Source organism: Xyrauchen texanus, chromosome 13, assembly GCF_025860055.1.
Source record: "Xyrauchen texanus isolate HMW12.3.18 chromosome 13, RBS_HiC_50CHRs, whole genome shotgun sequence".
Lineage (NCBI taxonomy): Eukaryota > Metazoa > Chordata > Actinopteri > Cypriniformes > Catostomidae > Xyrauchen > Xyrauchen texanus.
This window is the reverse complement of record NC_068288.1, coordinates 39,531,081-39,546,296: the sequence shown is the minus strand read 5'-3', so window position 1 is coordinate 39,546,296 and position 15,216 is coordinate 39,531,081. Positions and strand designations below refer to the sequence as shown.

At 36.0% G+C, this 15,216-nt stretch overlaps 1 protein-coding gene across 1 annotated transcript in view; it reads right to left on the bottom strand.

Moving 5' to 3' along the window:
* Positions 1–256: 256 nt before the first annotated feature.
* Positions 257–15,216, bottom strand: part of LOC127654204 (uncharacterized) — a 32,850-nt gene continuing 17,890 nt past the window's right edge. Inside the window, exons 2-8 of the mRNA XM_052141281.1 lie at positions 14,669–14,761; positions 14,121–14,260; positions 12,155–12,235; positions 4,204–4,321; positions 3,907–3,959; positions 3,362–3,511; positions 257–2,077 (exon numbers count right to left, since the gene is read on the bottom strand). Of these exons, the coding sequence (XP_051997241.1) occupies positions 1,901–2,077; positions 3,362–3,511; positions 3,907–3,959; positions 4,204–4,321; positions 12,155–12,235; positions 14,121–14,260; positions 14,669–14,761 (812 nt within the window). The 3' untranslated portion in view covers positions 257–1,900. The remainder of the gene's footprint in view (positions 2,078–3,361; positions 3,512–3,906; positions 3,960–4,203; positions 4,322–12,154; positions 12,236–14,120; positions 14,261–14,668; positions 14,762–15,216) is intronic.

The following is a 15,216-nucleotide window of genomic DNA, read 5'->3' as shown; positions in this document are numbered from 1 at the left end:
CAGCCTGTACAGCTGAAAACAACTTGCATCCACAACTTGCTTTTGGTGCCCTCTGTGGACATTTCTCCTGGAAAATGGAGCTCACACATGCTTGTACGCCCAACTACAGTTACCACCTTGGGGGCAGTGTTTTGCTTTTCGGTAAGCACAGACCGAATTTAGCTCAATTTCAATATATGACAAGTCTGCACCATTTAATCAAAACACAATAAAAAAGTTTATTCAATTAAAATACTTCTCATAATTTCAAGACTCATCAGAATGTAAGGAAGTAAAAAAAACAGATATCGACACTACAACAAATTATTTTAATTTGTTGGAACTGCATGAAAATTGTATTTTATTCTATAAATGTTTAGACATTTGGCTTCTTTATAGCAATTGAAACCAAAAAAAAAAAACAATGAAAAAATGATATAATCACTCACTTATGCACATAAACTTTCCCATACAGTACACAAAACAAAATTTCTATATGTTCATCTTCATTTTTTCCCTAATGAGTAACTGCATGTTTTTATTTCATGCCAAACAAAAAGGATATAAACAAAATATACTTTGTATAAAAATACAGGCATTTACAAAAATTGAAAAGCTAAAATACATTTGTCTTATTTATATATCTTTTTTTTTTTTTGTCTGTCATTATTTGTTTATCAACCATCCAGACAGTTTTAAGCGGTGATTCACTGGTCATTGTTGTTACTATTTCAAAGCACATGTTCTTAATTAGTGCATACTATTCGGTGATGTCTGACATTTTAGGATTTTTGCATCTTGTGCAACCAATTAATTAAATAGACCAAAAGTATTATTTTGTACTTATTACCCCAGTTCCTGTAGCTCAACTGATAAAGCATGGTGCTAGAAATGCCAAGGCCTGGGTTTGCTTTTCAGATAAATTGTACCTTGAATGCGCAGGCTGCTTAGCATAAAATGGTCATAAATGCATGACAATACATACATGTAAATCATGATCAAACAAAAAGACCCCGAACATTACTGAAATTAATCTGGTTAGAAAGTAGAAAAAACTAATTGTTGTAGACCAATAAAAAATTGAAAAAGTAGTGCTTTCCCAAATTAAGTCCATCAGAATCTTACCCATGCTAGTTGGTAAGAATCTTAGTGTATTTTAAGAGTTGTTGAAATAGTAATTATTTTCTAAAGTACCTAAAAAATGAAAAAAGATCATAATATGAAGCAACTGTTAGACTTGTATTATACAAATCATATTGGTTAGACCAGAGATTCTTAATTGGTGGCTCACAAAAATTCAAGAGATATTTAGAAACCAAAATTCAGCTTATGTCTTGTATAATTGCATGCTGTTTGGCCTATGCAGTTCATTTTAATATGAATAATTCACAAAACTGGATTTTAAAGACAAAAGTTAGTTTACTTTTGTACTATAAAGTAGTATACTGTACCCTGTTAGGTAGCCACTTGATGTCAACTGTAAAATCTGGTTCTTGAAGCAAAACCAGTTAAGAACCACTGGGTTAAACTACTATTTGCCATGTCCAAATATCATAAAATAGCATTCAGGTCTCAAAATATTTTGCCACTGTTGGTGTCTTTTAAGTGTAAAGTGATTAAATCTTTAAAATTTGATGATGTTTCTGGATGTAAGTTAATGGATGTGGATTCTGAAGGGTTACTAACCTGATAGCTAGGCCAGAAAGTAATAATTTAGTGTGTATAATTTTCTTTAACCTTTCTGCCTGTTACGTATCAATTAATCTTTTCACATCACCAATGGAATCTTCATTGTTCAGTTTCTTACCATCATTCCACTGAGAGTTTCTGAATCGTCAACAGTTATGCCCAATGAAAATCTAGTTTCCTGATTTTGCCATTACCCTTGATTTGTGTTGGATTGATTGTATCTCCAGGCCTCTTACATCGGAGTATCTGCCAGCTGTGTCTGGTTTGCAGAGTGTCCATTTGGAGGGGGAGATTCAGGAGACTCTCCATTGATGATGGGCTTGTCCACAGGCTCCTGTTGAGGGAGGGGGGCCACAGACAGCAGTGTGTTGCCTTGGTTGTCTTGATCTACTTGGAAGGATTCCTCAGCCTTCAAGGAGAAAGAGAGACATACATTTGGTAATCGGAATATACAAAAAAGGCAAATATCACAAGTGAAGTACACTTACAACAAAAAATAAAATAAAAAAATACTATGTTGGTGGTACATTAATGTTGTCATATGGTAGTAATGTAGTTTTGTGATATATGCCACAGTATCAAATTACCTCCATATTTGTTGACTTCAAAGAAAACCATGCAACTATCACTACTTTGTTGGCATTGCAACAGTATGAAAAATGATTATAAAAACAAAAAGGTGTGATTTGTAAATTATATTCACCCTTTGGCAAATTGAAAGTACTACAACTACAGTATACATTATATTATGTTTTTCCATGTGAATTTCCTTGTTTTTTGAAAATGTGCAGCAAAATCAAATCGGATGGTTGCAACACGCTCCAAAAAAGTTGGGCTAGTTGAGTGTTTACCACTGTGAAACATAACCATTTCTTCTAAAATCACAAGTTTGCTAAGTTTAGAAAGTGGAATTTTCCCCCAATCATAAATTATGTAGGTCTTTAGCTGCACAATTGTATGGGGTCTCGTTGCCATATGGTGTGCTCCATAATGTGCCACACATTCTCAACTGTAGACAGGTCAAGACTGCAGCCAGGCCAATTTAGCACCCACACTCTCTGCTTACACAGCCATGCACTTGAAATCCGGGCAGTATGTTGTATGAAGTTGTTCTACTGAAAAATGCAGGGACGTCCCTTGAAAATATGGTGCTGGATGGCAGTATATGTTGCTTCAAAATTTCTACTGTCTGCATTCATGTGTTCTCACAGGTGTGCGAGTTACCCATGCCATGGGCACTTACACACACCTGGTCCATACAGACACTGGTTTTGGACCTGACGCTGATAACAGCTTGGATGGTCCTTTTCCTCTTTGGCTCGGATAACACGACTCTTGTGGACTCTTCAGACCAAAAAATTAAAAACAGTTCCGCTGTTTTACTTTCCATCTAAGATGAGACCGAGCCCAGAGAAGTCGGCAGCACTTCTGGACAGTGTTGATGTAGGGCTACTGCTTTGCATAGTAAAGTCTTAACTTGCATCTGTGGATGCAGCATCTAAATTTATCCCAAGACCATGTTCATTATATCCATTACAGATTAATGCCGTTTTTTAAGATTGACTTCTGAGGGATCAGAGATCATGCGCATTCAGAAATGGTTTTTGTCTGGCCCCCAAGATTTGACCAGATTCCTTGAATCTTTTAACTATATTGTGCACTGTAGAGGGTGAAATTAAACTTTCACACTGACCAGTCGTAACCCTTTCGAATGGCCTTGATGAGTCTTCAGGATGCATCCAGCGATTAGCAAAGCAGCAAGAAGTAGACCACATATCAGCATAGAGATCAGGACCATTTTAGAGCGCTGGCCCAAGCGAGACACTGCCTCCACTACTTCAACCTAAACACAAATAGTTGACAGCGTGTGTTAACTTTTTTATCAGGGAGGAGTTGTTTAGTTATAACAGCCTTGTGTTACAATCTGGAGTTGTGTGTAGATGTTTATCTGAAGTGTCATCACAGCTATTTTCTTCATAATGAGTTACAGTCTTACCTCACCCTAACCTTAACCACGTTGTAAAAAATGTGGTGTTCATTGACTCGAATTTGGGATTGAAGATTTATTCAACCACTGCAATATGAACAATTCTAATAATAGATGTACATTGGCTACACCCTTTCCATAATTCCAGTTTCATTTAAGTGTAATTTTAAATTATTAGTAATTAATATATGTGCATTTTCCCTTTTTCAACCTATATACCAGTTTACATTAGAGTTTTCTCTGCTGCTGACCTTATCTGTGATGTTATCATTGTTGAACTTCCCCGCCATTCCTTCAGGATCTTCTACATGCAACGAAAAATAATTTTTTTGTTTCATTTGTTAACAGCACTGGAAAGTCTTTATCATACATGCCAAATTTCAGCTCAATACAGTCACTTATCAAAGTATTCACTGATATTGAAAACCTAAGACACTTTATGAGACTGGTAACAACAAATCTAGTCTTTTTTTTATTATTATTATTATTTACTCATTTTGTATTATATGTAGGCTTATCTAAAATAATTACAGCAACACAATGCAAACCTTCAATGCTGTCTCCATAAACAATGGTCTCTGTGTTGTCTTTCTGGTAGATTTCAAGTTTGCAGTCCTCACCACAGAGATGCTCTATGACACTCTGAATTCTGGCTTTAGTCTCTTCCTATTGGATGAAATGGTGTTTGCATTAAACATGTTTATAATGTATGCAGATAAGTTGAATTACATATATTGAATACTTATTCACAGGAATGCTCTGGGTTCAGTACCTGAGTTAAAGCATTTACCAGATAACAGGGTTTAAGGCATTACGTCTTCATGACAACAAAGTTGTAATATTGGATATAACTTTACAGATAAGGTCAGTACATGATTTTATCACACTTTAATCATGTTAACAAGTATAATGTTTACATCTTGTGTCTATACTTTTTAAATAGTGTGCATTTTAAAGTTTATGGATTGGTCCAATTAACCTCCATTGTAAGTGCCTCATTGTTAACCCTTTTTTAAATAAACGAGAGACCAGTTTTTTTTGTGTTAATCAACATTATGCCAAAAAACATGTAAATTGAGCTTAACATTTTTTGAACTAAGAACATTCTTTTAACCCTTAAATGCATAGGTAATTCACCAAACATTATTGCAAACCCCATTTCCAGAAAATGGGGCATTTTGTAAAATACAATAAAAACAAGAAACTGTGATTTGTTTAGTCTCTTGAACCTTTATTTAACTGACAAAAGTACAAAGAAAATATTTAAATATGTTTTCACTGACCAACTTAATTGTATTTTGTAAACACAAACAGTTTGAATTTGATGCCTGCAACACAATCAAACAAATTTGGGACAGCTAGGGGCAAAATAGGAGTGAAATGTTTATAGAATGTTCAAGTTACACCATTTTGAAATGTTCCACAAAAAGCAGGTGAACTGGTAAAAGGTAAAAAGGTAAGGGTATCATGATTGGTTATAAAAGGCTCACCACTTTGTGCCAAACTTCATGAGAGAATTGTCAGACACTTCAAAAACAACATTTCTCATTGCAAGACTGCAAAGAATTGAGGTGTTTCACCATCTACCTTACATAATATTGTGAAAAGATTCAGGGAATCTTTAGAAATCATTTGGTTATGTATGTAACCTCCGTTCCCCGAGGGAGGGAACGACACGTTGTGTCAGAGAAGCGACACTAGGGGTCTCGCTTGAGCGCCGATATTCACCTCTGATCTATTGAAAAGGGCCAATGGGAGTTGGCAGTCAGTATTTGCATACCCCGCCCCCGGACATACGGGTATTTAAGCGGGGCAAATACGGGAGTTCATTCAGGATTTTTCTGAGGAGCCGGAAATGGTCCGGCCACAACAGTGGCTCGGTTCAGCGACATGGCGGAGGAAAGACACAGCCTGTCATTCCCTCCCTCTGGGAACGAAGGTTACATACGTAACCAAACGTTCCCCTTCTGTCGCTCTCTCCACGTTGTGGAAGTGGTACAGGAGGTAGACAAAGCATGCTTTAGACCATTAAAAAAATGGTCATAGACCATTCATAGAAAACGCTGCCTGCGTGTTTCGCAACCCAGGTACGTCAGGCGGTTTTTATGACCGTCAGAGGTGGGGAGAAATCACCGCCTCCAAAAACTACACAGGGGCGGAAAGGCATCTTCAGAAAGAGGCGTCCTGAAAAGGATGTTCAACGCCGCTGTGTTTGCTCTTTTTAGAGAAATTTACTCTTTTAAGGAAAATAACTCTTTTAATATACACAGTGTGTATGTGTATCTGCGCTGTCGAAGTGCTCAGGGGCAACAATGCACGCCGTGCAAAGTGAAGGAGAAAGCCGCTGTTGTGCGCCGTCAAGATCCAACAGCATGCAGATCGTCAGAGGAAACAGGAACGTTTTATAGTGGTGTGTAAACTCGCAGCAACTGCAGACAGACCATCGGCTCGAAGAAATTTTCTGAATGAACTCCGTATTTGCCCGGCTTAAATACCCGTATGTCGAGGCGGGGTATGCAAATACTGACTGCCAACTCCCATTGGCCCTTTTCAATAGATCAGAGGTGAATATCGGTGCTCAAGAGAGACCCCTAGTGTCGCTTCTCCGACACAACGTGGAGAGAGCGACAGAAGGGGAACTCAGTCTGTATAGGGCAAGGCCGGAAACCACTGTTGAATGTGCGTGACCTTCGAGCCCTCAGACGGCATTGCAACTGTCATGCTACTGTGTTAAATATAGCCACATTGTAAGTACATCGGAAAATCATTGTCACTTAACACAGTCCGCCGCTGCATCAAGAAATTTAACTTGAAGCTCTATTATGCAAGGAGAATACCATACATCGATTTTATGCTGAAACACCGGCGAGTTCTCTGGGCCCGAGCTCATCTCAGATGGTCTGAAAGACAGTGGAAATGTCTGTATTGGTCCGATGAGTCCACGTTTCAGCTTGTTTTTTGGAAAATCGGGCATCGAGTTCTCCGTGCCAAAGACGAAAGGGACCATCCAGACTTTTACTAGCAAAAGTTGCAAAAGCCAACATCTGTCATGGTATGGGGGTGCATCAGTACCCACGGCATGGGTGACTTATGTGTAAAGGTACCAAAGATGAGGAGGAAAATATTGGGATTTTTGAGAGACATATGTTGCCATCAAGATGAAGTTTTTTCTCGGGAAGTCCATGGTTATTTCAGCAAGACAATGCCAGGCCTCATTCTGCACATGCTACAACAGTGTGGCTTCTTAGACACATAGTGTGTGTGTGCTTGACTGCCCTGCATGCAGTCCAGATTGGTCTCCTATTGAAAACATATGGTGCATCATGAAGAGGAGAATCAGACAATGACAACCATTGACAGTTGAGCAGCTGAAATCTTATATCAAGCAAAAATGAGCAAACATTCCACTTGCAAAACTGCAACAATTAGTATCCTCAGTTCCCAAAGGATTAAAGTGTAATTAAACTAAAAGGTGATGTATCACTGTGGTAAACATGACTCTATCCCAACTTTGTTCCAGTTATCACATTCAAAATGTGTTTTATATTTACAAAATGCATTTAAGTAGGTCAGTGAAAACATTGGAAATATTTTCTTTGTACATTTGTCAGTTAAATAAAGGTTCAAGAGAATTAACAAATCACAGATTCTTGTTTTTTATTTATTGCATTTTACAAAATGTCCCAACATTTCTGGAAATGGGGTTTGTACATACTTGGGTCTTTAGTGACCTGGAATGTATAAATATTAGGGCTGTTGATTTAATGTGTTAATTCAGTGCAATTAATTTTATTAAAAATAACGCATTAAAAAAATTAACGCAATTAATCGCAATGAACCTGGATTGTAATAAGGAAGATTTCCTGAGAAATGCAAGCATGTAGTACCACCTGTTTACTCCAGAGGGCAGTAATTGAAATGTCAACTGTGTGGCAACACACAGTTTATACAGAGAAGAAAACAACCATCCAGCAGACACACAACACAAATATGCGGTACATACTTACGTTCAAAACATTTGATGGAGCGCAAATTCGAACCAAGGGATCTCAAGATGTGTTTAAAGATTGAGTATTAAACTATATTTAACTTGACACAGTGACCTAAAAATGTTATGTTTTATGATGCAACGCACCCGAGAAGCTACACAAGCATGTCTGGCGCAGGTGTACATTGACGGATCCTTAAACAAGCCCTTATAATAAATATCGAACTGATTGACAAATTCACTTGTGAAATGGATTGCTGTGAACTGTATACCAATGATTGTCTTATGTTCAATAATATGGTAGTAAACAATACAATGTATTCTAAAGCCGCTTTTTGTATTGTCTTATCAATGATTAACTCTTCTGCTACAAGAATGTAATGCATTTTAATTATCTGAATATATATATTTACATATATATATCATTTTTTACACATTTAAAGATAAATATTTGTATATGCGATTAATTAATCGGGACATCATGTAATTAATTCGATTACATTTTTAATCGATTGACAGCCCTAATAAATATATAATAAAATGATCTACAAAAATGCCCAGACAGTGTCACATTTTCAAGACAATTAAAAAATAGTAGAATAGAATATACTGTATTCTGATATGTTTTAATGTTTTATTTTTTCATTCATCAAAGACATGATGCAGGATTCATTACTTCCACACTGAAATTTCATGAGAGGCAACTGATGTCAAACACATAACGAGCTACACATAACACATAAACACTACATATGTATTTTCTCAGGCACTTTTTGAGTGTAGATAGATGCACATTTTATATAATTTCAGTAGTACTCCCAAATCCTGCTGTTCATATGTTACACTTTCAATCACTGAAACATCAACACCACCTCGAGTAAGAAATAACATGTTTAATATTGTAGAGAATAACATATATCATTTAGAGATGTGGACGGATCAGTTAAAATGCCCGCATTCTCACACCATTATATGTAAGAATATTTGGTATGCTAAATTTAGAAGGGAATTTAGGGTCTTGAAATATGTGAGCTATGGACTAAGTTAAACTGTCATTATTGCACTTTATTAGGTAATTAAATGTATACCGGAAATAGTCGCGTTCGACAACCATTTTAAATTATATAAATAACAAATAACTAGATTAATTGTCTTAATAGTTTATCCACCATTGAAAACATAATACAACGTCTAGTTGTTTCAGCTCACAATTTCTACTGTAAGGAATTAGCTTTAATAAGTGAATTATGATTAATTCACTTATTGGAGTGATATTTTTCTCATGGTTTATTGAAAATAATATTGCATGTATTTAGGTACAGTTTTGAAGCTAAATCTTTTAGAAACAGGGATGAGATTATTTATGAAAATATACCACAGTCACGTCATCTTTGAACACAGACAAACTTTATTACTATTCAATCATAAATCTAATCTAACACATATATACATGAGACAGGTTGGTGAAAAGTGACAGAATGTGAAATAACTGATCAGTACAGTGAAGATGAACTTTACGGAGTCTGTTGACAATACCTTAAGAACCATTTATCCTTCTTTGAGTCTACATCAATTTGCAATTGGATTACCCAAATTATTTAATTAATACTTTGTGTTGCTTGGTTCTTGGGTGAAAGTTCTGTTTCGTCAATATTTTTGACCTCTGTATGGTCAAATTTATTGTCTGTATGAATGGTGAGATTAGCTGTGAAGCGAGGTCTTCTCACTCCTTCTCGTGACGTCGAGTCTCAAGCTTCCGTGGACCTTACATGGCGAGGGACCTGGCCGTCAGCAGAGTGACCAGACGAAGCACATGCAGGAAGAAGATCGGAGAGCCGAAGTGGACCAGAGGATGAAGAGGCAAGAGGCAAGAAGCGAAGAGAGACAAGAGCGAAGAGAGCGTGTTCTTCCTGTTTGGAAATATTTGATCTGAAATTGGCCGCATCCCCAAAGCTGTCCTGCGACAATCAAAAGTGACTTTTCAGAGTCACATGGTCAACTGGGCTGTCTTTTCCGACAGTTGAGTTATGGTCCTTTGTTTCAGACTCTTACAAATTTCCCGCTCAAAAATAGTGCATATTTAATAATGAGCTTTTATATCTTGAGAATGGTACAAGAGACATGAAGCGAACGCTTACATATGAAACATGACATTTCTTTATGGCTGTTATACGTGTAGGTAACAAAACATGAAAAATCCCTGGTTACAATATCATATTGGTTTAACAAATCATTGCATCAAGTTAAACCTTATAGTTACCATTCTTAGTAGAATGAAATAAATCATACAGAATTAAAGACTATATTTATCAGTTATAGGTTATTGCACATCGCTACACACATTCTAAAGAGGTCCATCAGTCTACAATCATTAATTTGTCAGGTACAAACGTTACCACAGGTCAAAGCGATTTTCAGCATTATCTAGCAAGGCTAGATTAAGATGAAATGTCTTAGAGTTGTGCAAATCTTACAAAAAACCTTACACAGAACAGCTTGGTTTAACTGTGTGGGAGTTCCGGCTGACGGCCGGTATTTTATGACGTTGACACATTCCAAACTGAAAGGATGGGTTTTTCCTCATTTCAAATCATGTTGCTGGAATTCTTCTGCATATATAATCTTACAATATGTACTTTATGTGTACACGCATATGGAATACTAATTCTTCACCATTGTCACACAGAAAATCAATGTTATATAGTAGTAATTTGTATGAATATAGTATTAATTTGTCTCGTAATAAACAAATAAACATGCTGTATATCCGCAGACAGTAAACTTGCAGTATAGATATAAATGTTATTTATGGAAGCCCAAAAAAGCCACATTATTACATATCTTGGGTCTTTAATGACCCTATACATTTTTGGTAATTAAGCTATAATAGTTATAGTTATGAAAAAAAAAAATAAAAAAAACAAATTATAATATATATATACTTTTTTGTTACATTATTCAGAAGAGAAATGTCAAGTAATACTAAAGAGATGTGGGCATAATTCCAAAAAATGGATGAGGTACAGTGTGTGGGATAAGGTCCCGGGTTACTAGACCCAAGGTATGCATTAAAGGGTTAATGAAACACAAAAAATTCACTTCGTCACATAGTTAAAATGTAAGCCATATACGGTAAGTATGTGAACAATAGCAGAGTGATGCCTTTCATTCTCATTCTCTCTTCCTCTCTTTCTTTCTTTCTTTCTTTCTTTCTGTCTGATACATTCTATCAGGAATGTGATGTAATATGAAGCCTGTATGTTCAGGTATTCTCTCATAGCAACAGCCTTCCTTCACACTGAATCACTCTTTGCCAAGGTTCAGGTATTATCTCCTAGCAATAGCCTCCCTTCACACTGAATCACTCTTTGCCAAGGGAACTGAGTATAAAATTCTCATTAGAATCTCATAGGAATATGCCTTTTCAATCCTGAAACTTATTATCAACACCAAATTAATCATTATGTTCTGAAAGACCGCAAAGGCTGAACAAACAATTTTATGTGATTGTGTTGAAATGCTTTGATTTCATTTGAATACATAGGATTACTTTAGCAAATGATCCTTAATCAGGGTGTATAAAAGGACAGATGCTTTTTGACCGGGAAGAAGGTTAGGATCAATTACTCGAATGAAATTACTCAGACTTTTGAACAAGTAAAACAATGTATATTCTCTTGGAGTGAGAGGGCAAACACATTTAGAATTTTATCGTAAGGCTTCAGACGTTGTATGCTCAGTGTTTAGATTGTTTGGCACTGTTTTCTAAATCGAACTCATACACAAGAGTGTCAACAGCAGTGCCACAAGCTCTGTGGCATATGACGGGGCCTTCTTCTGCTTGTCCAGTTAAAACTGAAGTGGACAGGTCTGCTTTAGTTGCATACACAGTATAATTTCAATCCAAATCTTTTTCTATTCTGTAATACTCTAATTCATTTTATTGAGGCTGTTTACTGGCTCTGAAACCTAGCTTAGAGGCCCAACTATGTATTTTGGCAGAGTTCCTGGCAGCTGCCCAGAGTGTGTTATGGAATGCCAGTGATATGCACGCCACAAGGCTTCTATGACGTGTCCACCCATTGAGACCTTAGCACATGGAAAAGCACACTTATTAGCGCTTGGAATAGCACACCGGCACAGCCTTTAGGAAACTTAGTGGCTAAATAAAAAGTGCATTAAAATCATCTAAAATTTTAAGAAGTTGATTTAATTTAGCTAATAACATGATATCAAATGTATCTTAAATACTGAATACATAACCCAGCCCTAGTGTACTGTACCTACTGTTGTCTTTATGTCCTGTTCTTTTGAGACTAGTCAGTATTAATCAGTGTGTATCTATAATATTACTGTATTCATAGAACTGAAACTTGTATGATATTTTCCAGATTCCATTTTCATTTCAGCCCTAATAACTAGTCAGAACAACTGATCTATAATCAGCATTCCATTCTGAGATAGTCTGACAGATTATAAATATCACAGTATAAAGCCAGGCCAGTACTTACACATGTGGAGGAGGCCTTTAGTTTCAGCAGGACATCATGTTTGAAGTGCACTGGTATTTTATCCACACACAACACATTTCCCTACAGAGCAAAATAAACAAAATTATACAGTAGGCACAAAAGTTTTCTTAACCTAATAGTATGTATATATTCTTTGTATAGAAATGGGTAAAACTGTATATCATGAAGAAAAAAGTGTGTGGAAAAAAGTTCTCCATGGGTTGTTTACAGGTTCTAATAGGGTTTCTAATGCAAATTAAAAAATGCAACCTTATAATTGTGCATGCATAGCAAAATAAAAAGGCTTCTTACAGCTTTTGTTGTGCATCCAATCATAAGCTATGACATTTTAGTGCAAATGTATCTCCTCCTTGTTGGAAGCTAACCAAATTAGGGAGATGCCAACATGGACAGGTTACATGACATACACTAACTCTTGAAAACAATCAATTATGCAAAAAAAATAAAGAAAATAAAATCCAGACTATATTAAAGGAATAGTTCACCCCCAAAATCAAAATTCTGTCATCATTTACTCACCCTCATGCCATGCCATTTGTGAATGACTTACTTTCTTCTGCAGAAAAAAAAGGTTTTTAGAAGAATATCTTAGGTCAATACAAATGTACAAATGAATGGGTATCAACTTTGAAGCTCCAAAAGCACAGAAATGCATCATAAACATAATCCATACAACTCCAATAGTTAAATCTGTATCTTAAGAAGCGATGTGGTAATTGTTTGTGTGTGAAACAGATCAATATTTAAGTCCTTTTTACTATAAATTTCTGATTTAACTTTTTTCACATTCTTCATGCACATCACCACCTACTGGGCAGGGAGGAGAATTTATAGTAAAAAAAGGATTTCAATATTGATCAGATTCTCACCACACTTATCATATTGCTTCAAAAGACATAGATTTTACCACTGGAGACATATGGATTACTTTTATGCTGCCTTTATGTGCTTTTTGGAGCTTCAAAATGTTGGTACCCATTCACTTGCATTGTGTGAACCTACAGAGCTAAAATATTCTTTGAAAAATAAGTTTGTGTTCAGAAGAAGAAAGTCACACATCTGGGATGGTGTGAGAGTGAGTAAAAAGAGAATATTTGGGTGAAATATCCCTTTAAATGCAGATTTACTTAGTATGTATATTCCAATCACAATATATTTGTAATGAAGTACTGGCTGCCAAGAGCATGAAACCGCAATGCTAGACTATGAAGGCTACTTGGACACTTCTATTGTTGTGTATGCATTTACAAAATTGCCAATTTTCTTAATTCTAAATGGCATATTAATAATTTTGCATAATGTTAGACCTTTGCAGTTTATAGTAATGTTAAAGGGATAGTTCACCCAAAAATAATAATTTACTTATCCTCATGCCATCCCAGATGTATATACCTTTCTTTCTTTCTTCTGCAGAACACAAATTAAGATTTTAGGAAGAGTATCTCAGCTCTGTAGGTCCATACAATGCAAGTGAATTATGACCAGATCTCAGAATGTCCAAAAATGACATAAAGGAGGCATAAAAGTAATCCATATGACTCCAGTGGTAAAATAATTTTCTTCTGAAGAGATATGATAGGTGTGGTTGAGAAACAGATCAATATTTAATTCATTTTTTTTTTAAACAGAGATTCTCTTCCTAAAATCTTCTTTTGTGTTCTGCAGAAGAAAGAAAGCCTTACACATCTGTGATTAAATGAGGGTGAGTAAATTATGAGACCATTTTCATTTTTGGGTGAACTATCCCTTTAAAAGGTTTGTAACAGTGTTTGATTTTGGGGATATTTCTGTTAACTTTTGTATGATAAAATGTTTTGGGGTTGCCACTTGATGCCTAATGTAAAATCTTACTCCTAAAGCTAAACCAGCAAGGAAACAATGCATGTGTTGACATAATATATGATGTAGACTTTGGCATGCTTATAGATGTGAGACTGTTTTTTACAGGTGTATTGGAGTTGGTCTGATCTGTGGTCTGTGAGTTCTGTTGTTTGGTGGGATATATCATGAATTGAGTAGGCTGGGTGTTCTCAATGACCCCTGGTGTCTCTGGGGTCCCTGAATCTGGTGAGATGGTGGGGTAACCTAGAATTTGAGAATCTTCTGTTAGGGAAATTCATTTGTGGTTACTGAATTGTTTGTCTCACATAGTTTAAATGTGATATAAAATTGTAGGTGATTATAAACTTTGTGTTCAGCATTTGGCAGATTCTTAAGATTTATACCCTAACCCAAACACCAACATTAACTTCAATTGAAACACCTTTTAAATCAACATAATTAGCTATGGAGAAGGAAAATAAAAAGACACGAAAACATTATGAAAATCCAAATAATTTGGCAACAGGGTAATATGAACAGAAAACAAATGTATGAACACTAAAAATATGCAGATGCACAGCTAAAAAAAACAAAAACAAAAACAAAAAAAAACAGTAATATTAGCATATCACTAAGTTTATAATATTTCCTTCTTCATCTTTTTTCTTGTACCTTTGTTTTGCCCATTTGTTGTTTGACTGGAGAGAACCTCATCCCCACGGTTGGTTTGACCTGCATCTACGCCCACCTCTTTACGAATCACACCTTAATTAGAAGGTAACTACAGTCAGAGTGGCCTATTCAAACCAAAAGCATCCAAAAGGTCATATCCAACACATACCATTTTTGCCTGGCAGATAATAAAATAGGCAACACAAACCTTTTGACCAAATTTTGGGACTAGAAATATAAAAGAGAGGTGGTCTACTTTGACTTGGACCAGTAAGCAACCACCCAGAACAACTTAGCAACTGCTTTTTGACATGTATTATGCCAGATAAAATCATTGTATTTTAAATCATTGTAGTCTGAGTAGCTGTGAGCATGCATGACAAAAACAGGATTGGGTTTCATCAACTGGATGCATGCTTCACTGATTTTTTTGACACGTAGTTTTTTTTCTCCTATTTTTGTATTGGTGAGGAAATGACCCCACCCCTTGGCCTGTGACATTACTGGTTACTGGTTCAAGATTAGCTGTTTAAGGGGCCAGTGTGGAA